The sequence below is a fragment of the Dama dama genome, chromosome 4 (genome assembly GCF_033118175.1).
Source record: "Dama dama isolate Ldn47 chromosome 4, ASM3311817v1, whole genome shotgun sequence".
Lineage (NCBI taxonomy): Eukaryota > Metazoa > Chordata > Mammalia > Artiodactyla > Cervidae > Dama > Dama dama.
Genome location: NC_083684.1, coordinates 72,087,168 through 72,106,792, shown reverse-complemented (window position 1 = coordinate 72,106,792; position 19,625 = coordinate 72,087,168). Strand labels below are relative to the sequence as shown.

The 19,625-nt window shown below is 42.6% G+C and overlaps 1 protein-coding gene and 1 pseudogene across 1 annotated transcript; one reads left to right on the top strand and one right to left on the bottom strand.

The window, feature by feature from the left end:
- Positions 1–1,056: 1,056 nt before the first annotated feature.
- On the top strand, positions 1,057–1,478 carry LOC133055002 (large ribosomal subunit protein P1-like; annotated as a pseudogene).
- LOC133055001 (zinc finger protein 587B-like) lies at positions 1,361–8,922 on the bottom strand. The gene is made up of 3 exons (XM_061140452.1): positions 8,703–8,922; positions 5,206–5,332; positions 1,361–3,665 (listed from the first exon to the last, which is right to left on the bottom strand). Exons 1-3 carry the CDS (start codon positions 8,739–8,741, stop codon positions 2,347–2,349), a joined length of 1,485 nt encoding a protein of 494 aa, XP_060996435.1. The 5' UTR covers positions 8,742–8,922; the 3' UTR covers positions 1,361–2,346.
- Between the last annotated feature and the right edge of the window lie 10,703 nt (positions 8,923–19,625).

Below are 19,625 nucleotides of genomic sequence, written 5' to 3'. Positions count from 1 at the left end.
GATATAATGTTAAACTAAGTCTGTATGCTTATCTGCCCCTTAGAAATGTACCAACTTAGGGTATAAAGGCTACGGTGAAAAATAAAGCAACTGCCAGACTCTGCTGCATATTCCTGGTCTGGTCTCTTTCCTTCTCTCTCTCTCTCTCTCCCTAGCAGACTTGGCCCTATCAAGGCCGGTCCTACGTGTCTCTCTCTCGCCGACGCTGTTCATCCTGAGGGTTCCCCTGGATCCTGCTGGGGCTGGACCCCGGCACAAAACCACTGATAATTTTTTCATCTCACAACAGCCTCCCTATACAAGATACATAGTTCTGGATGCCATGACAATTTCTGCACTGGCTCATCCTTCACAGCTAGTAACTGGAATACTGCAGAGGCCCCTTCAGTACAGGCACATTTCCACAAACTTGTGGCAATCTTTTCCCCTCCCTACAGATCCAGTGTTCCTTTAACAGGTGATTCCCCCTGCCTGTACGACTGTATAATCTATGCTGCCACTATCTCGAATTCTAGACATGAGGATACATGGCTCCACTGCAGGACCTAGGGAACAGTCTTCTCTTACTGACTGGACATAATCCATGACCTCCGTGAACAAGAAAATTTCCTTTATTTAGGAAGCAGCAAAGGTATCACAAATGCCCATCTAAAGACTGACATCTGAACCAACAAAATACCAATGCATCCAGGCTGCAAAAAAGAACCACAAATCCCTGCAGTCTTTTCTTGGAGGCCCTGGGCAGCAATGGCAACTAGGACAAAACTAGAGAGAGGTACACTCACAGCATACTGTTCTCTCTGAGGCACAGAGTGTGCAATTCCACAAAAAAGCTTTTCAACCCTGACTGCTGCTAGAACCCAGTTGTTTTCAAGTCACCACAGTGAATAAAATCCCAAGATTGAAGGGACTTAAAGAGTAAGGTCTTGCTTTTTCCTCCTCTGCTGCTAAGGTGCTCGGTTCTTCTGAGGAAGCTGCCATTTGGGGATGAGGCCCTCACTTCATCTGGTGACTAGCACCGTGCCTGGCAGCCCCCACCTAGCACTCGTCCTCACCATGGCCTCCATCTCAGAGCTCACCTGCATCTACTCTGCCCTCATTCAGCATGGTCATGGAGGATAAAATCAATGCCCTCATTAAAGCAGCCAGTGTAAATGTGGAGCCTTTCTGGCCAGGCTTGTTTGCAAAGGCTTTGGCCAATGTCAACATCAGAAGCCTCATCTGCAATGTGGGGGCTGGTGGACCTGCCCCAGCAGCTAGTGCTGCACCAGCAGGAGGTCTTGCCCCATCCACCACTGCTGCCCCAGCTGAGGAGAAGAAAGTAAAAGCAAAGAAAGAAGAATCTGATGATGACATGGGCTTTGGCCTTTTTTTTACTAAACCTCTTTAGTGACATATTCAATAAAAAGCTGAGCTGTTAAAAAAAAAGAGTAAGGTCTTCATTTTTCACACAAACCAGTACAATGGGATGCAGACTATTCCTGGGCTTGAGGCATGAAGGGGAGGAAAATCTCATCACAGGAGTCACAATAGACACTGAGAAAAGTAGGCTCCGTTGGCAAGTCACCAGCAGAGTAGCCTAGGACAAAAATAGGTCAACTCAGATATGTAACCCATCAAAAGAATTAGAAAGGAAAGAGTGCTCAGACTTATTACAAAGGCTCCCATAAATGGGACAACATCAAAGTGTTCTTCCCTGGACTCAGGGTGGTTCAAAAATGTACATCATGAACACCTTCCATACAACAGAAGCTCCCATAAACCTGGAATATAAGTGCATGTGTGAGGTCAACACCCTCATAAGGGATCTCCCCAGTGTTATACTGACCAATAATTCATCCCTGTACAACTCGTTTCTGAACTTTGTGGTATTCAATGAAATAAGAGTGAAGTTTGTGAACTCTCCAGTATGTAATGAGGCTAGAGTTTCAGATAAAAAAAAAAAAATTCCCACATTAGTCACATCCACAAGGCTATTATCCAGTGTGAACATTATGGTGTTCTATGAGACTAGAGTTGTAGGTAAAGGAATTCAAACATTTCCTACAATATAATGCCTTTCTGCAGTATGAACACTCAAGTGTTTAACGAATCTGAAGCTTTTTGCAAAGTACTTCCAACATTCATGGCACTCACACATGGCTTTGATCCAGTGTGAGTTCTCTGATGTTGAAAAACAGTTTCGGCTAACCAGCTTCTTAAATTTTCTTTACTTGTAAGATTTTTCTCCAATGAACTCTGTGATGTCGAAGGAGTGAAGAACTTTGGGAAAATGCTTTCCCACATTTGCTGCACTCATAAGGCCTTTCTCCAGTGTGAATTCTCCTGTGTTTAGTGAAGGTGGAATTATCGGCAAAGGATTTCCCACAACAGTGCACTTGTAAGGCCTTGAACCAGTGTGAAGTCGCTGATGCTGATGAAGAACAGAACACTGATTAAAAGTTTTCCCGCATTCACTGCACTCATAAGGCCTTTCTCCAGTGTGGATTCTCTGATGTTGAAGGAGCGTAGAGTTTTGGCTAAATGATTTCCTACATTCACTGCATTTATATGGCCTTTCCCCAGTGAGAACTCTCTGGTGTATAATGAGGTGGGACTTCTTGCTAAAGAATTTCTTACATTCCCCACACTCATATGGCCTTTCTCTAGTGTGAACTCTTTGGTGTTCAGTGAGATGGGACTTGTTGCTAAATAATTTCTCACATTTAAAAGGTCTTTCTCTAGTGTGAATTCTCCAATGTTGAATAAGGTTGGGCTTTTGCCTAAAGGATTTTCCACACTCTCCACATTCATAAGGCCTTTCTCCAGCATGAACTCTCCAATGTCGAAGGAGTGAAGAACTTTAGGAAAATGCTTTCCCACATTTGCTGCACTCATAAGGCCTTTCTCCAGTGTGAATTCTCCTGTGTTTAATGAAGGTGGAATTATCGGCAAAGGATTTCCCACAATCAGTGCACTTATAGGCCTTGAACCAGTGTGAAGTCTCTGATGCTGATGAAGAGTAGAACGTTGATTAAAAGTTTTCACGCATTCACTGCACTCATAAGGCCTTTCTCCAGTGTGGATTCTCTGATGTTGAAGGAGCGTAGAGTTTCGGCTAAATGACTTCCCATATTCACTGCATTTATATGGCCTTTCCCCGGTGTGAACTCTCTGGTATACAATGAGGTGTGACTTCTTGCTAACTTCTCCCCAGTTAGGATAAGTTTTTCCCCTCTGAAAGGCTGTCTCACACTCAGTTCTGCTTGACCTCTCCCAGGTGTTAGTAGCCCATTGCTGGAGAAATTGAGACCTAGTCAAGAAGTCCTTCTCAACCACCCTGAAAACTAATGACTTTCCTGACACATGGAATTTGCAGTTCATCACAAATGAAGTTCTATCCACATCTCTTCTGAAGAGTTTCTCCCCGATGCACAGCTTCTGATGCTGATGAAGGTTTGTGCTGACATACAACTGTTTCCCAGACCTATGTAATTTCTGCTTTGAATGTATTCCTTGACATTCACCCAAGTATAGAAAGTCTGTCAATATTTGGACACATAGTTCACAGGGGTGGGCCTTTTTGGAGGATAGATCTGCCTTGGGAGTCCTGATCTGTGACATTCTTTGAAAATAAACATTTTGCTCAAAAGAAGTCTTCTCGTTCTCCACTTCATGGCAACAACCTAAAAGCAAGAAATGTTGGTGAAGCACATGTTGACTTTAGTGGGGCAGGGGGGAAGCCCACACATCAGTGTGTGTCTGATAAACTCATGAATAAATCTGTGTGATTATTTACAAGAACAGGGAGTTGGCTTCTTGATGACAATATCATGAGCAATACTGGGCTATAAAGGCCACAGGATGGGGGAAGACCACATGAGAAAAAAGATAACCATGTGATGTGCCATAGAGAGGAAAAGCAGGGTGAAAAATTACTTAATTACTGACAGTTAAAAAATCAGTTACAGAGACTTCCCTGGTGGTCAAGTGGTAAAGAATCTGTGTTCCAATGCAGAGGACATGGGTTTGATCCCTAGTTTGGAAACTAAGATCCCACAAGCCACAGGCAACCAAGGCCATGAGCTGCAACCTAGAGAAGCCCATGTGCCACAATGAAGACCCAGTGCAGCCATTACAAAAAAAAAAGGAAAAAATATATATATAAATTAGTTACAAACAACATCAGCAGGACTGTGTCTGCTGGTAACACATGACTGCAATGTAGATGAGCATTTCCAGAGCCAAGAAAAAAGGACTGCAAAAAAGTAGATTTTGGTCAGGAACATTTTAAGAATGGGTATATGTTTGATTATAGAAAATACATGGGCCAATGTTACACAATGAACAGATAAAGCAGGGAGGAAAATGGGTGATACAGAGATTCAGAGATATAAGGATTAGCCACAGGTTGGACTACAAGTAGAAGAACCACAATGCAGAATTAAGTCAGCACTATTAAGAATGGAGAAAAAAAAAAAAAAAGGAGAAATAAGGTGTGGTCCTGGAAATAGCCATCAAAATTGAAGTCGAACAGAACAAATTCCTGGTATCACTTGAACTAGCATCATGCACTCCCACAGGGTGATACTGTACAGCAGCCCTTTGGGCCTACCTGGTTGAGTTGAAATTCATATCCAGCTTGTGGACAAATAAGAGCTCCCCACTCCACTTCCAAAATGAACAAGTGTATGGGACCTGGATGATGCAAATACAAGGGGAACGACACCACACAGGAGAAGCTGACCCATATTCATCACATCATAAACCAGAGAAAAACATTTAAATACTATTAAGAGAACTTTGGAAAGGTTCTTGCAAGAAGTGCATGGTCTACACCAGAGAATTAATTCCCAGCAAAGGCAGTTACAAGGAAATGTTTATGAGAAGAAAGAAGTAGAACCTGAGGAGCACAGATAACTTGCATCTGGATGTCACCCAGTAGGAAGAGGGCAGGTATGGTGGGATATATTAGGCTGAATGGAAGATTCCTGACACTGGATCCTTCCAGGGGAGGCTGCAGGGTAGCAGATGTGGGACCTCTTCAAGGAAAACAGATGGCAGTGCAAATACCTCAGCCCAACCAACCACAGCACCAACCTAGAGTACTGGGGGAAAAAAAAAGCAGTGATCATGGTCCTGACATGAGAAGGACAAGCTTGTCTCTGGGGAAAAGGAAAGTGCAGAGACTAGCTCAGGTCATGAGGAAAGGTTTAAGGTTCTTACCCAGGGAGGTTATAAGTGCCAAGTTCTCCAGCATCACATCACGGTACAGGCATCTCTGAGGCTCATCAAGGAGATCCCATTCCTCCCAAGAAAAGGTCACAGCTACATCTTCAAAGTTAACACTGACCTGCCATGATGGTGACAGATGAAACAATAAACAGTACACTTCTGAAGAGCTGCAGTCCATTTCCCCACACATCTACCCTTTGACTATCTATCGCCCAGCCCTTCCAATTCAGAGAAGCAATCACACCCTGGCACCTTGGTGTGGTTGTCTCCCCACAGGCTCATTGATCACTAGGTATAACCACCAGGAACAAGAGGCAGGTGGATGAACATATATCTCAACTATAGGCCTGGCATAGAGGGATCCACCCCCTGCTGACAAGCAATTTTCCCTGGTATGGGCATTGCCCTGGACATGTTAGCACCATCAGACATGCTCCCTCTTCAAGCACACATCACTCCTTGGGTTGCACATCCTCAGTCTCTGTATCCCATAACCATACATGACCATGGCCACCAAAACCTCACTCTCCCACACCACAGACATCTCCTTACCCTTCCCACACCTTATCTGTATTTAAGTCACTTTCTCCTAACCCCAGCATAGGGCTATGATGGTGACCTAACACATGACACCTCAGACTGGACAAATGCAACTGACAGTAGCTTATTAATCACATAAACTGACCACTCACCACAAAGGCCCACAGGGAGTAGTTCTAAAAAAAAACAGCACAATCAGGATCTGTGTAAAGGAATCTTTGTGGGATGAAGGAGTTTGGATGCTCCAAGGAGGATGTGACTGCCTTATTTGAATAATTCTGAGGGCTAGTGCTACCTAGAAGTATCTGGTTTCCTTTGTAAAAATGGTTGTTAGGCTAAGAGACGTTATCCACAGGAACACTGTGAGGAGAGGAACTTGCACTCAGGTCATTTGAAGGCACCCAAGTTTCACCAAATGTCAAAGAAGCACATCACATTGAACTTAGGCCTTATACCATAACTTGGCAGGCAGTATCCACAATACAAATGGCAAAATCAAACAGAACCCAATATGACTACAGAACTCTCAACAATTCCCAAAGGCAGCATCAGAAATCATCTATAAGGGCCTTACTGCATGACTCTGATCCTTGTCTCAGATTTAAAACAACAGAACCGTGTGTGGATCTCAGATACACATAGTCCCATGGTACTTCTGTGTGGTCCTTGATGTAAGTCAGCAATGACAACCTTTCTCTGTTCCCTTACCCTCATTCAAACTCCAGCCCCATTACTTGCCTACCCCAAGCCTAGTGATTCTTACAGAGGACCTTATTGCTCGTGGCCATATAACTAGGTTGAATGAAACACGCCAGGCACCACCAAAGTTCTCACAAAACTTGGTGAGCTGATAAAGTGGTAAAGAAGTACCAGTTCTGGCCTGAGTGCCATATGGATGAATTATCCCTTGCTTCTACATCCACCTCATGTTAACTCTTCTCTTGGAAGCTTTGGCTGCCTGCCAGACTATCCTGTCTCATACAGCAAAACTTCCTGGCCATTTACTTACATTTATGAAGTAAATGACACCACCACACATGGAAGCAAGCAAGAAACCCAATCCTCTGCCCGCTTCTTCCATACCTCCTCCCTAAAAGATCTGCACCACAACCTGAAGCTTGCCTCTTCCAAATGTTGAGACACAGGTCATTCAGTTTGGTCTACACTGTAGTTACATTTTAGATGTCTCTAACCTGAATCACTCTCAAGAATTCCAAGCTTGTACATCAGATGTTCATTTGATGCCTCCACTCATTGGTGTCTAAAATATCTGATTCTTAACATGGTTAAAACAAAGCTCCAGATAAACAATGAATATTACACCTACTACCAACCTGCTATCTCCACTGATGCAGCTTCCATCTCTACAGCTGCAAAGCCAGGGCTCATCTCTGGTACCTGCGTTTCATTCCCTCACCACCCACTTTACAAAATCTAGCTGCCTCCTCTAAAAACATGCAGCCAGGGACTTCCCTGGTGGTCCAGTCATTAACACTCTGTGCTTCCAGCACAGGAGGAACATGCAAGATCACGGATTGCAGAACTAAGATCCCACATGCTGCATGGGATGGCAAAAAAATAAAATTCTGTGGCAGCCAGAATACAGCCACATTTCCCAAGGCATGCCCCTGCTCCATTAACCCTCAGCTGGACTATGGTAGTAACCTCCACAATGATGGTCCTTCTTCCTCTCTCAAGCCCACAGTTTTCCACTCTAAAGCCAAATGAAACCTTAATCACATCACCTCCATCCCACGACCCAAACTTCTAGTTTCCTCTAGAACACAAAAATTGACATCTCAGGCAGTTGTTCCTCTCCTGACACCAACCCACCTGCTATTTATTCCTACCCAAAAGAGAGGAGACCTGTGGGTCCTGAATATTCCTGAGCTCAGTTTTAAATCTAGGCATTTGCACATCTTGGGTTAGGTTGACCTTACACACGTTTACCATGACTGCCAGAAATGGGAACACCTCTCTATATAACCTCTAGCATGGACTTAGGACGGTAGGCTTGGCGTTTTTCAGGAACCTCGGACTCAAGGAGGAGATAAAGGACATTAAGCATCTCCTGTGTGAGTGTGTGCTAAATCGCTTTAGTCGTGCCTGACTCTCTGAAACCCCATCCTAACAGGATCCTCTGTCCATGGGATTCTCCAGGCAAGGATACTGGAATGGGTTGCCATGCCCTCCTCCAGGGGATCTTCCCAACCCAGGGATCAAACCCGCGTCTCCTGTATCTCCTACATTGCAGGTAGATTCTTTACGCTGAGCCACCAAGGAAGCCCATTAAACATATCGGGGCGACAACAACTCCAGGGAACATGGGAGCGACAGCGGGCGAGTGAGGCAACGGGACACCCCCTACCACCCTGTTCAGGTTCCATAAGCACTTCTTTAACCCTGAGAATTGTGTGAAGAGGAAGGAATGCGTCCAATGTGGGATTCCACCGTTCACCGTCTGTACTCCTGCCTGGCCAAGGAAGCCAGCTTACCTCAGGCTAGCGGATTAACCTCTGGGGCTCAATGCTCAGTGCTGCCTCTTACCAGCTGTGGGGCCCTGAACAAAGATTCAACCTCCCAGGACCGCAATATCCTCAACAACCCTCCCCACCCTGTTTTTCCTTTAAACAGCTCTTGGTGATTACATCCCAATAACGCACTACCCCGGGCCTGACTGCGCTAACATTCTTCTTTCCGGTAAGCAGAAGGCTGATGATAGGTTTCCGGAATTCTCCCGCCTCAGTCCGACTTCCAAGCCTCTGCACCTCCGGCAGACCCCATCTCCCTTGCGTCATCACGCTGTCTGTCAGACGCAGGGCCCCACACAGCACCGCCTGTCCATCCTGGAGCCCCGACCTGGGCTACGCGCACGTGAGCAGCCGCCGCGCAGGGCTTTATGGTATGATGGGATGAAGGCGGTGAGGGCCCGGAGGACGAGCATTTACCTGAGGCTGCTCCCTCAGCGCCGCCGCCGCCGCCGCCATCGGACTCTGGGGGTAGCGGGGCTAGGAGAGGCGGGGAGACCCGGGAGCGGCGGACCCCAGGCGGTGTCGCCGAGGTTCAGACCCGTCCCTTTGCAGCAACGACAGTACCCCCTCTCGGACCTTCCTGTTCCCGTCCCTCGGGTCCTGCCAGCCCTCTCATACAGAACAGAACCGGCGGAGTTAAAATGTCCGCCTTAAGGAGGAGGCCAGAAGTCCCGCCCCTTAGGGTTGTTCCCCAGCGGAAATAGCTTTTTTCTGCGCCATCATTGCCTCAGCAGCGTCGCCTTTGACGCTGGGCACTCTGGGTCTTGTAGTTCCCAGTTGCCAGGAGAAAAGGCCTTCGTCCACCTCATATGGCGCCAGGGAATGACCTCTCCCAAGTCATGCCAGAGCAGTGAGTCGCCGCCTTTAAAGGGGCCAAACACCATTGGTAGGGATGCGTTTTGCAACTGACCGCCAAGGAATCCATGCCATGAATTAAGAAGACACGTCTTTCCCAGAACGCCAAGGGCGCCAGTGCAAATTCACGAAATATTTTGTTAATTTTATCTTCAGTTCAGTTCAGTCGCTCAGTCATGTCCGACTCTTTGCGACCCCATGAATCGCAGAACCCCAGGCCTCCCTATCCATCACCAACTCCCGGAGATTACTCAAACTCATGTCCATCGAGTTGATGATGCCATCCAGCCATCTCATCCTCTGTTGTCCCCTTCTCCTGCCCTCAATCCCTCCCAGCATCAGGGTCTTTTCCAATGAGTCAACTCTTCACATCAGGTGACCAAAGTATTGGAGTTTCAGCTTCAACATCAGTCCTTCCAATGAACACCCAGGATTTATCTCCTTTAGGATGGATTTCTCCCAGCAATCTTGATTCCAGCTTGTGCTTCTTCCAGCCCAGCGTTTCTCATGATGTACTCTGCATATAAGTTAAATAAACAGGGTGACAACATACATTTTATCTTGAGTATCTGTAAATGTTTTTGGTTATAAGGCAAATATTTTTTAAAAGTTTCCTTTATGCCCTTGACTTCCCTGGTGGCTTAGAGGGTAAAGTACCTGCCTGCAATGTGGGAGATCTGGGTTCGATTCCTGGGTCAGGAAGATCCCCTGGAGAAGGAAATGGCATGCTATTTATGCCACTGGGCATAAGGGCATCATTGAAAATGCTCATGCCAGTCTACCTCAATCAGAATCACTGGGCGAATTTTATTCCAGAGTCCTTATCAGACCAAATAAACCACTTTATGTAGGGTCGGACTGGTTACACTGAAGTAAAACTTACCTGTTTCAAAGAAATCTAAACCATACGATTTTCCAAACCTTGTCACAGGAACTGGATAGTACACTATGGGTTGCACAAATAAGCGTAGCCATGTCTTAGGAATGGGGGTTCTAGTAGAAGATGGAAATATTCAGGATATAGAGTGAGTGTAGGCAGTATAGCTTTCAAGATCCCAATGGGGTTACAGAGGAAGTTAGATAGAGGGGGATGGGAGAGGAAGCTGAAAAGAGTCCTCCATGACGGGCATCTAGATTTTCTGGAGGTAGCCAACCTCCATAAATCCATAAATCCAATATGGATTTATGCCCTTATGATTCTCATTTGTGGAATTGTAATTTCTTTTTGGATACTGATCTTAAATAGAGCAAACTTGTGGAAGTGTCATGAATATGCCAGATACTAATGTTACTTTTTGAAATTCTTTTATGTAATCATAGATTCTCAGATAGGCTTGAAAGTGAAAGAAAGTGAAAGTCACTCAGTCGTGTCGGACTTTTTGTGACCACATGGACTATAGAGTCCATAGAATTCTCCAGATCAGAATACTGGAGTGGGTAGCCTTTCCCTTCTCCAGGGAATCTTCCCAACCCAGGGATTGGGACCAGGTCTCCCGCATTGCAGGCAGACTCTTTGATTCACCAGCTGAGCCACCAGGGAAGCCCAAGTGGGTTTTCAATTATTTTAATTCTTTAATGTCTGTGTTAAAGCACCAGTTACAATGTATAGTATATTTGATATAGCACCAATAATGAGAGCCTTGTCTGCTTGATAATTTTAAAGCAAACTTTCTTATTTTACTAGAATGCTAATTTATTGTAGTGTTTTCTTTGGTACATTTTGACTAATGATGTATATATTTGCATGTTGTGTTGTTTTCTAACATGAATGGATCTATTTTTCTGCACTTGTTAATATGAACATGTTTTATAATTCGTTAGTATTATGTTGAATGCTATTAATGTATTTCTAATACTAAACCATTCTTGAGTTACTGAGATGCTTTCAACTTGTATTACATTCTGGAAACACAGCTGAATTTAATAAGTTTTATGAGCCTGCTATTCTAGTACCATAAAATTAGTTGAGGAATATGAATCTCTGTAAGATTTAGAATAAGCTTAGATTCCTCGTTTCAGCAAATGATTCATGTAACTCCCTTCCTATGAATCAAGGTCTTTCTACAAATCTGTCAGATATCAAGTATCAGCAAGTATCAAAGAGATTTGGTATTTGTTAGTTTGATCAAAAAAGACATGCATTTTAGGGAGGTTTAAGAGGGAGATGACATATGTATAGCTATCAGACATATGTATATGACTGATTCATGTTGATGTATGGCAGAAACCAACACAATATTGTAAAGCAATTATCCTTCAATTAAAAATAAGCCTTAAATAAAGAAAGACATGCCTAGGAGGTTGACTTATTGTTTTATTTTGTTATTTTATTTTTTAATAGATTTACTGAGTTATAGGGCTTCCTTGGTGGCTCAGAGGGTAAAGCGTCCGCCTACAATGCAGGAGACCTAGGTTCCATCCCTGGGTCGGGAAGATCCCCTGGAGAAGGAAATGGCAACCCACTCCAGTACTCTTGCCTGAAAAATCCCATGGACGGCAAAGCCTGATAGGCTACAGTCCATGGGGTCGCAAATAGTCGGACATGACTGAGCAACTTCACTTCACTTTCACTGAGTTATGATATAAAACTGTAAGATATCAATGTGTACATCTTCCTCATTTGACATATGTATACCATGTGAAACCATTCCTTCATCTAGTTAATTAATACATCATCACCTCATATAGTCATCGTGTATATGAGAGAACATTTATGTTACACTCTCTTTAGATGTATCAATTATACAATATGGTTTTATCAACATTACTCATGGTTTTACATTAGATCCTCAGACCTTAGTCATTTTATACCTGGAAGTTTGCTCCTTTTCACCAACCTCTCCCTATTTCTTCCACCCTGCCTCACACCAGTAACAACACTTATACTCTTTATTTCTATGAGTTTGACTTTTTAAGATTTTGCATAAAAGTGATACCACAGAGTATTCGTCTTTCTGTTTCACTTCTTTTACTTAACACAATGTATTAAAGATCCGTTGATGTTGTCACAAATAGCAGGAGTTCCTTCATTCTTGTGGCTAAGTTGTTGTTCAGTCACTCAGTCATGTTCAACTCTTTGCAACCCCATGGACTGCAGGCTTCCCAGTCCTCCACTATCTCCTGGAGTTTGCTCAAACTCATCTCCATTGAGTTGGTGATGCTATCCAACCACCCCATCCTCTGTCACCCCCTTCTCCTCCTGCCCTCAATCCTTCCCAGCATCAGGGTCTTTCCCAATGAGTCTGCTCTTCACATGAGGTGGCCAAAGTATTTGAACTTCAGCCTTAGCATCAGTCCATCCAATAATATTGAGGGTTGATTTCCTTTAGGGTTGACTGGTTTGATCTCCTTGCAGTCCAAGGGACTCTGAAGAGTCTTCTCTAGCACTGTTATCTGGAATTGTTGGATACTAGGGTAGTTCTTTTTTTTTTTTTTTTTTAATTTTTTTGTGAAAACTCGACTTTTTTCCAGAGTGGCTGCACTAATTTACATTCCCAGAATTGATGCACAAAAATTTCACATTTCTCAACATCCTCTCTAAAACTTATTAGCCTTTGTCTGTTTGATGTTAGCCTTTCTAATGTGTGTGGTGATATCTCATTACAATTTTCTTTGTGTATTTAGTGATACTGAACACATTTCCATGTACTTGTTGCCCATTTGTAGGCTCTCTTTGGAAAATATGTTTATATAGTTTCACTGTTTATTTTTTAATTGGATTATTTATTTACTTTGCTATTAAGTTGTATTAGTTCTTATATTTTACTTATTAACTACTTATCAGATGTATGATTTGCAAATATTTCTTGCTATTCTGTACATTCCCTTTTCATTTTGTTGATAGTCTTGGTTTCCTGTGCTGTGCAGATGCTTTTTTAGATTGATGTAGTCCCACTTGCTTATTAATATTTTTCTTTTATTAGTTGCTTTTGTTGTTAATCCCCCCAAAAAATCAATGCCAAGGCAAATGACAAGGAGCTTTCGCTCTATGTTTTCTTTGAGGAGCTTTATAATTCCAGGTGATGTGTTCAAATTTTCCATCCATTCTGAGTTGATTTTTGTGTATGGTGTAAGATAGGTATCCAGTTCCACTCTTTTGTATGTGTCTCTCCAGTTTTCCCCAAAACAATTTTTAGAAAAGACAATCCTTTCCTCATTGTCTATTCTTGATGACTTTAATGTAAGCAGATTCACCATATGTGGACCTATTCATTTCTGGGCTATATATTCTGTTCCATTGGTCTACATATCTACCTCTATTCCAATGATGGATTTAAAAGCTTAATTCTAAACCCTTATACTATACTGGGAGTATAACTGTGTGTTTCTAAACTTCTATACACTTTGTAAATATCTATTGGGATTAAGTTCCAGGTGGTAAAGAATCTGCCTGTCAAGGCAGGAAATGCAAGAGATTTGGGTTGGATCCTTAGGTAGAGAAGACCCCCTGGAGGAGGAAATGGCACCCCACTCCAGTATTCTTGCCTGAAAAATTCCATGGGCAGAGGAGCCGGGTGGGCTACAGTCCATGAGGCCCCAAAGAGTCGGACCTGACTAACCAACTGGGCACTTCACAATAAGCTGTAATGAGGCTGTGTCCTTCCTATTCCTCCATTTACAGAATCTTTACAATAGGGTCAAGGGTATATTTCAGTAAATCAGAGACTTGAATGATTTCCAGTTAGCTAAGTAGTTCACCAACTAACTTTTGCCACCACTAGTCATAAAGTCATTTCTAACCCAGTCATAACTGAATAATTTTATGATGAAACATTCTCTTAAGCCACTTCAGTAGTGTCCAATTCTTTGTGACACTATGGACTTTAGCCTGCAAGGCTTCTCTGTCGATGGGAGTCTCCAGGCAAGAATACTGGAGTAGGTTGCCATGCCCTCCTCCAGGGGATCTTCCTGACCTAGGGATTGAACCTGCATCTCCTATGTCTCCTGCATTGGCAGGTGGGTTCTTTACCACTAATGCCACCTGGGAAGCATTAATATAACATTATTAATGTTGATGTATATTGAAATATTAATATAACATTATTATTTTGTCTGATGACAGATACCTAATGGACACTGTTAAGCAATGAATCCATAGTAAATAAAGAGGCTTATTTACCACATATTTACCATGTGACATGACCGTACCAATGTCACAAAGTCAGAAGTAAGTCCTGTCTTGGTTTGCTAATTTGTCTTTTTCAGTTATTTCATTTCTTTCACTTCTATCCCATTATGCATTTTCTTTTCTTTGTTTGGCCAAGCCATGGGCATGCATGATTTTAGTTCTCCCACCAAGGCCTGAACCCGGGGCCCTAGCAGTGGAAGGGTGGAGTCCTAACTACTGGATTGCCAGGGAATTCCATTATTCATATTCTATTGTCTCTGTGGCAAATTATTACAAACTTAGAAGATTAAGACCATTTTTGTAGATAGTACTTAGGATCTTGGTTTTCTACCTACCCTGGAAATCTCTTGTATTTAGTCTTTTGCTGTTCAAAGTGACTATTGAGATAGTTGGATTGTTGGATTAATATCTACCATGCTGTGTTGTGCTCAGTCACTAAGTCATGTCTAATTCTTCACGACCCCATGGACTGTAGCATATTTGTTACTAATTTATATTCATTGCCATTTTCCTTTGTTTAAAGTAAAAAAAATTTTTTAATTTATATTTTTTTGTGCTGGGTCTTTGTTGCTGCATGAACTTTTTCTCTAGTAATGGCAAGCAGAGGCTACTTTCTGGTTGCAGTGTGTGGGCTTCTCATTGCAGCAGCTTCTCTTGTTGTGGAGCACACGCTCTAGATTGCACAGGCTTAAGTAGTTGAAGTGCATAGGTTCAGTAGTTGTGGTTCCTGGGCTCTACAGCACAGGCTCAATAGTCGTGGCACACGGGCTTAGTTGCTCTGTGGCATGTGGGATCCTCCTGGACCAGTGATCTTCTGCATTGGCAGGCAGATTCTTTACCACTGAGCTACCAGGGAAGTCCCTTTATTCCAATTTTTGTTTTCCACTCTTTTCCTGCTTATGTGGTTTTCATTATTTTATGATTCCATTCTATCTTGTTAGTGTATCAGGTTATACTTCTTTGCACTACTGATAAAGAACCTGCCTGCCAATTCAGGAGATATAAGAGACATGGGTTTGATCCCTGGGTCAGGAAGATCCCCTGGAGGAGGGCACAGTAATACATTCCAGTCTTTTTGCCTGAGGAATCCCATGGACAGAGGAGCCTGGTGGGCTAGAGTCCACAGGGTTGCAAAGTCAGACATGACTGAAGCATCTTAGCACATGGACACTAGAGTTTTCAGTAAACACTGACAACTAAAACAAGTCCATTTTCAAATAATATTCTCCATTTCACAAATAGCGTACCTCATAATACAACAATCCCAGTTCTTCCCTCTAGTCCCTTGAATTATTGTCATTTATTCTACTTATAGTCAAATCCTATAAATTTATATATAGGATAACATATAATTATATTTTATATAATTATATTAAATATCATTATATAATATATATTAAATATAATTATATTATATAGGATAATATATAATCCTATATAATTTACAATTATACAGTGGAAGTGACAAATAGATTGAAGGGATTAGACCTGATAGAGTGCCTGAAGAACTATGGATGGAGGTTTGTAACATTGTACAGGAGGCAGTGATCAAAACCATACCCAAGAAAAAGAAATGCAAAAAGGCAAAATGGTTGTCTGAGGAGGCCTTAAAAATAGCTGAGAAGAGATGTGAAAGGCAAAGGAGTAAAGGAAAGATATACCTATCTGAATTCAGAATTCCAAAGAATAGCAAGGAGAAAAGGAAACTTAAGTGAATGATGCAAAGAAATAGAGGAAAACAATAGAATGGGAAAGAATAGAGAGCTCTTCAAGAAAATTAGAGATACTAGGGGAAATTTTCATGCAAAGATGGACACAATAATGGACAGAAACAGTATGAACCTAACAGAAGAAGATATTAAGAAGAGGTAGCAAGAATACACAGAAGAACCATACAAAAAAAGATCTTAATGACCCAGATAACCACAATGGTGTGATCACTCACCTAGAGCCAGACATCTTGGAATGTGAAGTCAAGGGGGACTTAGCAAGCATTACTATGAACAAAGCTAGTGGAGATGAAGGAATTCCAGCTGAGCTATTTCAAGTCCTTAAACATGATGCTGTGAAAGTGCTGCACTCAATATGCCAGTAAATATGGAAAACTCAGCAATGGCCACAGGACTGGAAAAGGTCAGTTTTCATCCCCGTCCCAAAGAAAGACAGTGCCAAAGAATGTTCTACTGAACAATTGCATTCATTTCTCATGCTATCAAAGTAACGATCAAAATTCTCCAAGCTAGGCTTCAACATTGCGTGAACCAAGAACTTCCAGATGTTCAAGCTGGATTTAGAAAAGGCAGAGGAACCAGAGATCAAATTGCCAACATCTGTTGGATCATAGAAAAAGCAAGAGAATTCCAGAAAAACATCTACTTCTGCTTCATTGACTACACTAAAGCCTTTGGCGGTATGGATCACAACAAATTGTGGAAAATTCTTAAAGATATGGGAATACTAGACAATCTCACTGGCCTCCTGAGAAATCTGTATGCAGGTCAAGAAGCAATAGTTAGAACCAGACATGGAAAAGACTGGTTCAAACTTGGGAAAGGAGAACATCAAGGCTGAATATTGTCACCCTGCTTATTTAATTTCCATGCAGAGTACATCGTGGAAAATGCTGGGCTGGATTGAAGCACAAGCTGGAATAGAGATTACCAGGAGAAATATCAATAAACCTCAGCTATGCAGATGACACCACCCTTATGGCAGAAAGCAAAGAGGAACTAAAGAGCTTTTTAACATAGGTGAAAGAGGAGAGTGAAAAAGCTGGCTTAAAACTCAACATTCAAAAAACAAAGATCATGGCATCAGGTCCCATCACTTCATGGAAAATAGATGGGGAAACAATGGAAACAGTGACAGATTTTATTTTCTTGGACTCCACAAAATCACTGCAGATGATGACTGCAGCTGTGAAATTAAATGATTCTTACTCCTTAGAAGAAAAGCTGTGACAAATCTAGACAGCATATTAAAAAGCAGAGACATTACTTTGCCAACAAAGGTCCATCTAGTCTAAGCTATGGTTTTTCCAGTAGTCATGTATGGATGTGAGAGTTGGAGTATAAAGAAAGCTGAGTGCCAAAGAATTGATGCTTTTGAACTCTGGTGTTGGAGAAGACTCTTGAGAGTCCCTTGGATGGCAGCGATCGAACCAGTCCACCTGAAAGGAAATCAGTCCTGAATATTCACTGGAAGGACTGGTGCTGAAGCTGAAACTCCAATACTTTGGCCACCTGATACAAAAAGCTGACTCCTCAGAAAAGACCCTGATGCTAGAAAAGATTGATAGCAGGAGAAGGGGACGACAGAGGATGAGATGATTGGATAGCATCACCAACTCAATGGACAAGTTTGAGCAAGCTCTGGTGAAGATGGTAAAGGACAGGGAAGCCTGGCGCATTGCGATCCAAGCAGTGAGTCGGACACACTGAGCCACTGAACAATTCTACTCACATAGAAGCATACATGCACAGAATATGCACACACATAAGCATACATAACAGGATGTGTTGTCAGTATTACTATTTCAAACAAACTGCTATCAGATCAATTAAGAACGAGAAAAATAACTTTACCTGTATTCGTTCTTCAGTGCTCTTCTTTAATTGGACTTTTTGACCTATAGTTTTGCTCATCTCTAATGAAATTTACACAGTTCTTGCAAGGCAGGTGCTATGGTCTGAATGTTTGAGTTGTTCCTCCAAAAGTTGTGTGTTGAAAGAACAGTTCCAAAGGTGCTAGTATTAGGAATGGGGTCTTTAATAGATGCTTCAGCTATAGGGTGATGGAGTCCTCGGAAGTGGAATTAGTGCCTTTATAAGAAGCTCCAGAGAGACCCCTAGCTCTTTCTATCACATGTGGACACAGCAAGAAAGCACCAGCTAAGACCCAGGAAGCGGGTTACCATCAGAAAACTCATCCATGCTGGTATCTTGATCTGGTACTCTACAGTCTCCAACTTAAAGGGAAAGAAATGTTCATTAAAAACAAACAAACAAACAAACAAACAAGGCTGTGGTATTTTGTTATAACACCCCATGTGAACCAAGATGGTAGTTTTACTGGGAAAAAAAAATTCCCTCAGTTTTTATTTCTCTTTATTTTTAAAAACTCTTTATTTTACATTGGAGTATAGCTGATTGACTTTAAAAGGCTTTGCTTTCCCTGCACAATTTTTGAAGATTATTTATTATTGGTTACAGTGGGTCTTCATTACTGTACACAGGCTTTCTCTAGTTGAAGCCAGCAGGGGCTACTCTAGTTGTTGTGGGAAGGGTTCTCATTATAGCAACTTCTTGTGTTGCAGAGCACAAACTCTAAAGCATTCAGGCTTCAGTAGTTGTGGCCCGTGGACTTACCTGCCCCTGGCATGTGTAATCTTCCCAGACCAGGGATTGAACCCATGTCCCTTGCATTGACAGGCAGATTCCCAAACACTGGACCACCAAGGAAGTCCCCCTGAACTTTTTTTTTTTTTTTGAGGTGGCGGCTGTGGTGGTGGTCTTTGTTGCTTCATGCTTTCTCTAAGTTGCAGCAAGCAGGGGCTGCTCTCTAGTTGTGGTGAGAGCTTCTCATTAGTTTCTCTTGTTTTGGAGAATAGGATTAGTTGCCCCATGGCATATGGGATCTTCCAGGACCAGGGAATCCACCCCATGCCACCTGCACTGTAAGATCAATTTCACCCATCTGAAATTGGTGAATTGTTAACCACTGTACCACAAGAAATCATTTCAGGACTTTTTAATATCTGATTTCATTTAAAACTGACGTCTACATGTAGTTTTTAATCTTTAACCCTTGATTTCCTGGAGTTTCAAGCTGATGGCTACGTGTAGTTTTTCATTGCCATTTATCCTGCTTAGTACTAAAGCTCCTGATTTGTGCTTTCTTGTCTGACATTAATTTCTCCCTCAATGATGTAGCTTGGACAACCTAATCAATACCAATATTGACGCTCCACTTTGCTCCAAAGACTGAAACTCTTGATTCTTGCCTCAGAGACTAAGCCTTGGTTTTTTGCCTCATTGAGGAAATCTTTGGCGTTTACACCATACATGTTGGGCACAAGGTGGGGCCTGCCAGCAGATCAACAAGACTGCATCCTGCCCTCACTGTCCTGCATTGCTCAGGAACCTCCGAGGGCAAGAGGGATCTGTGACTTTGGGCAGCGCATCACCTTGGGGATGAGCTGTGGTAACCTCACCCCAAGAGAATTGGTTACTCAGCCTGAATGGTCCTACCTAAATTCTCTTGGTGGATGCCAACACACCTAGGTTTCTCCTGGGTCCCCATTACCAACACTACCTTCCTGCCACCTCCTGCTCTGCACCACACCTGGCTCACCCCTT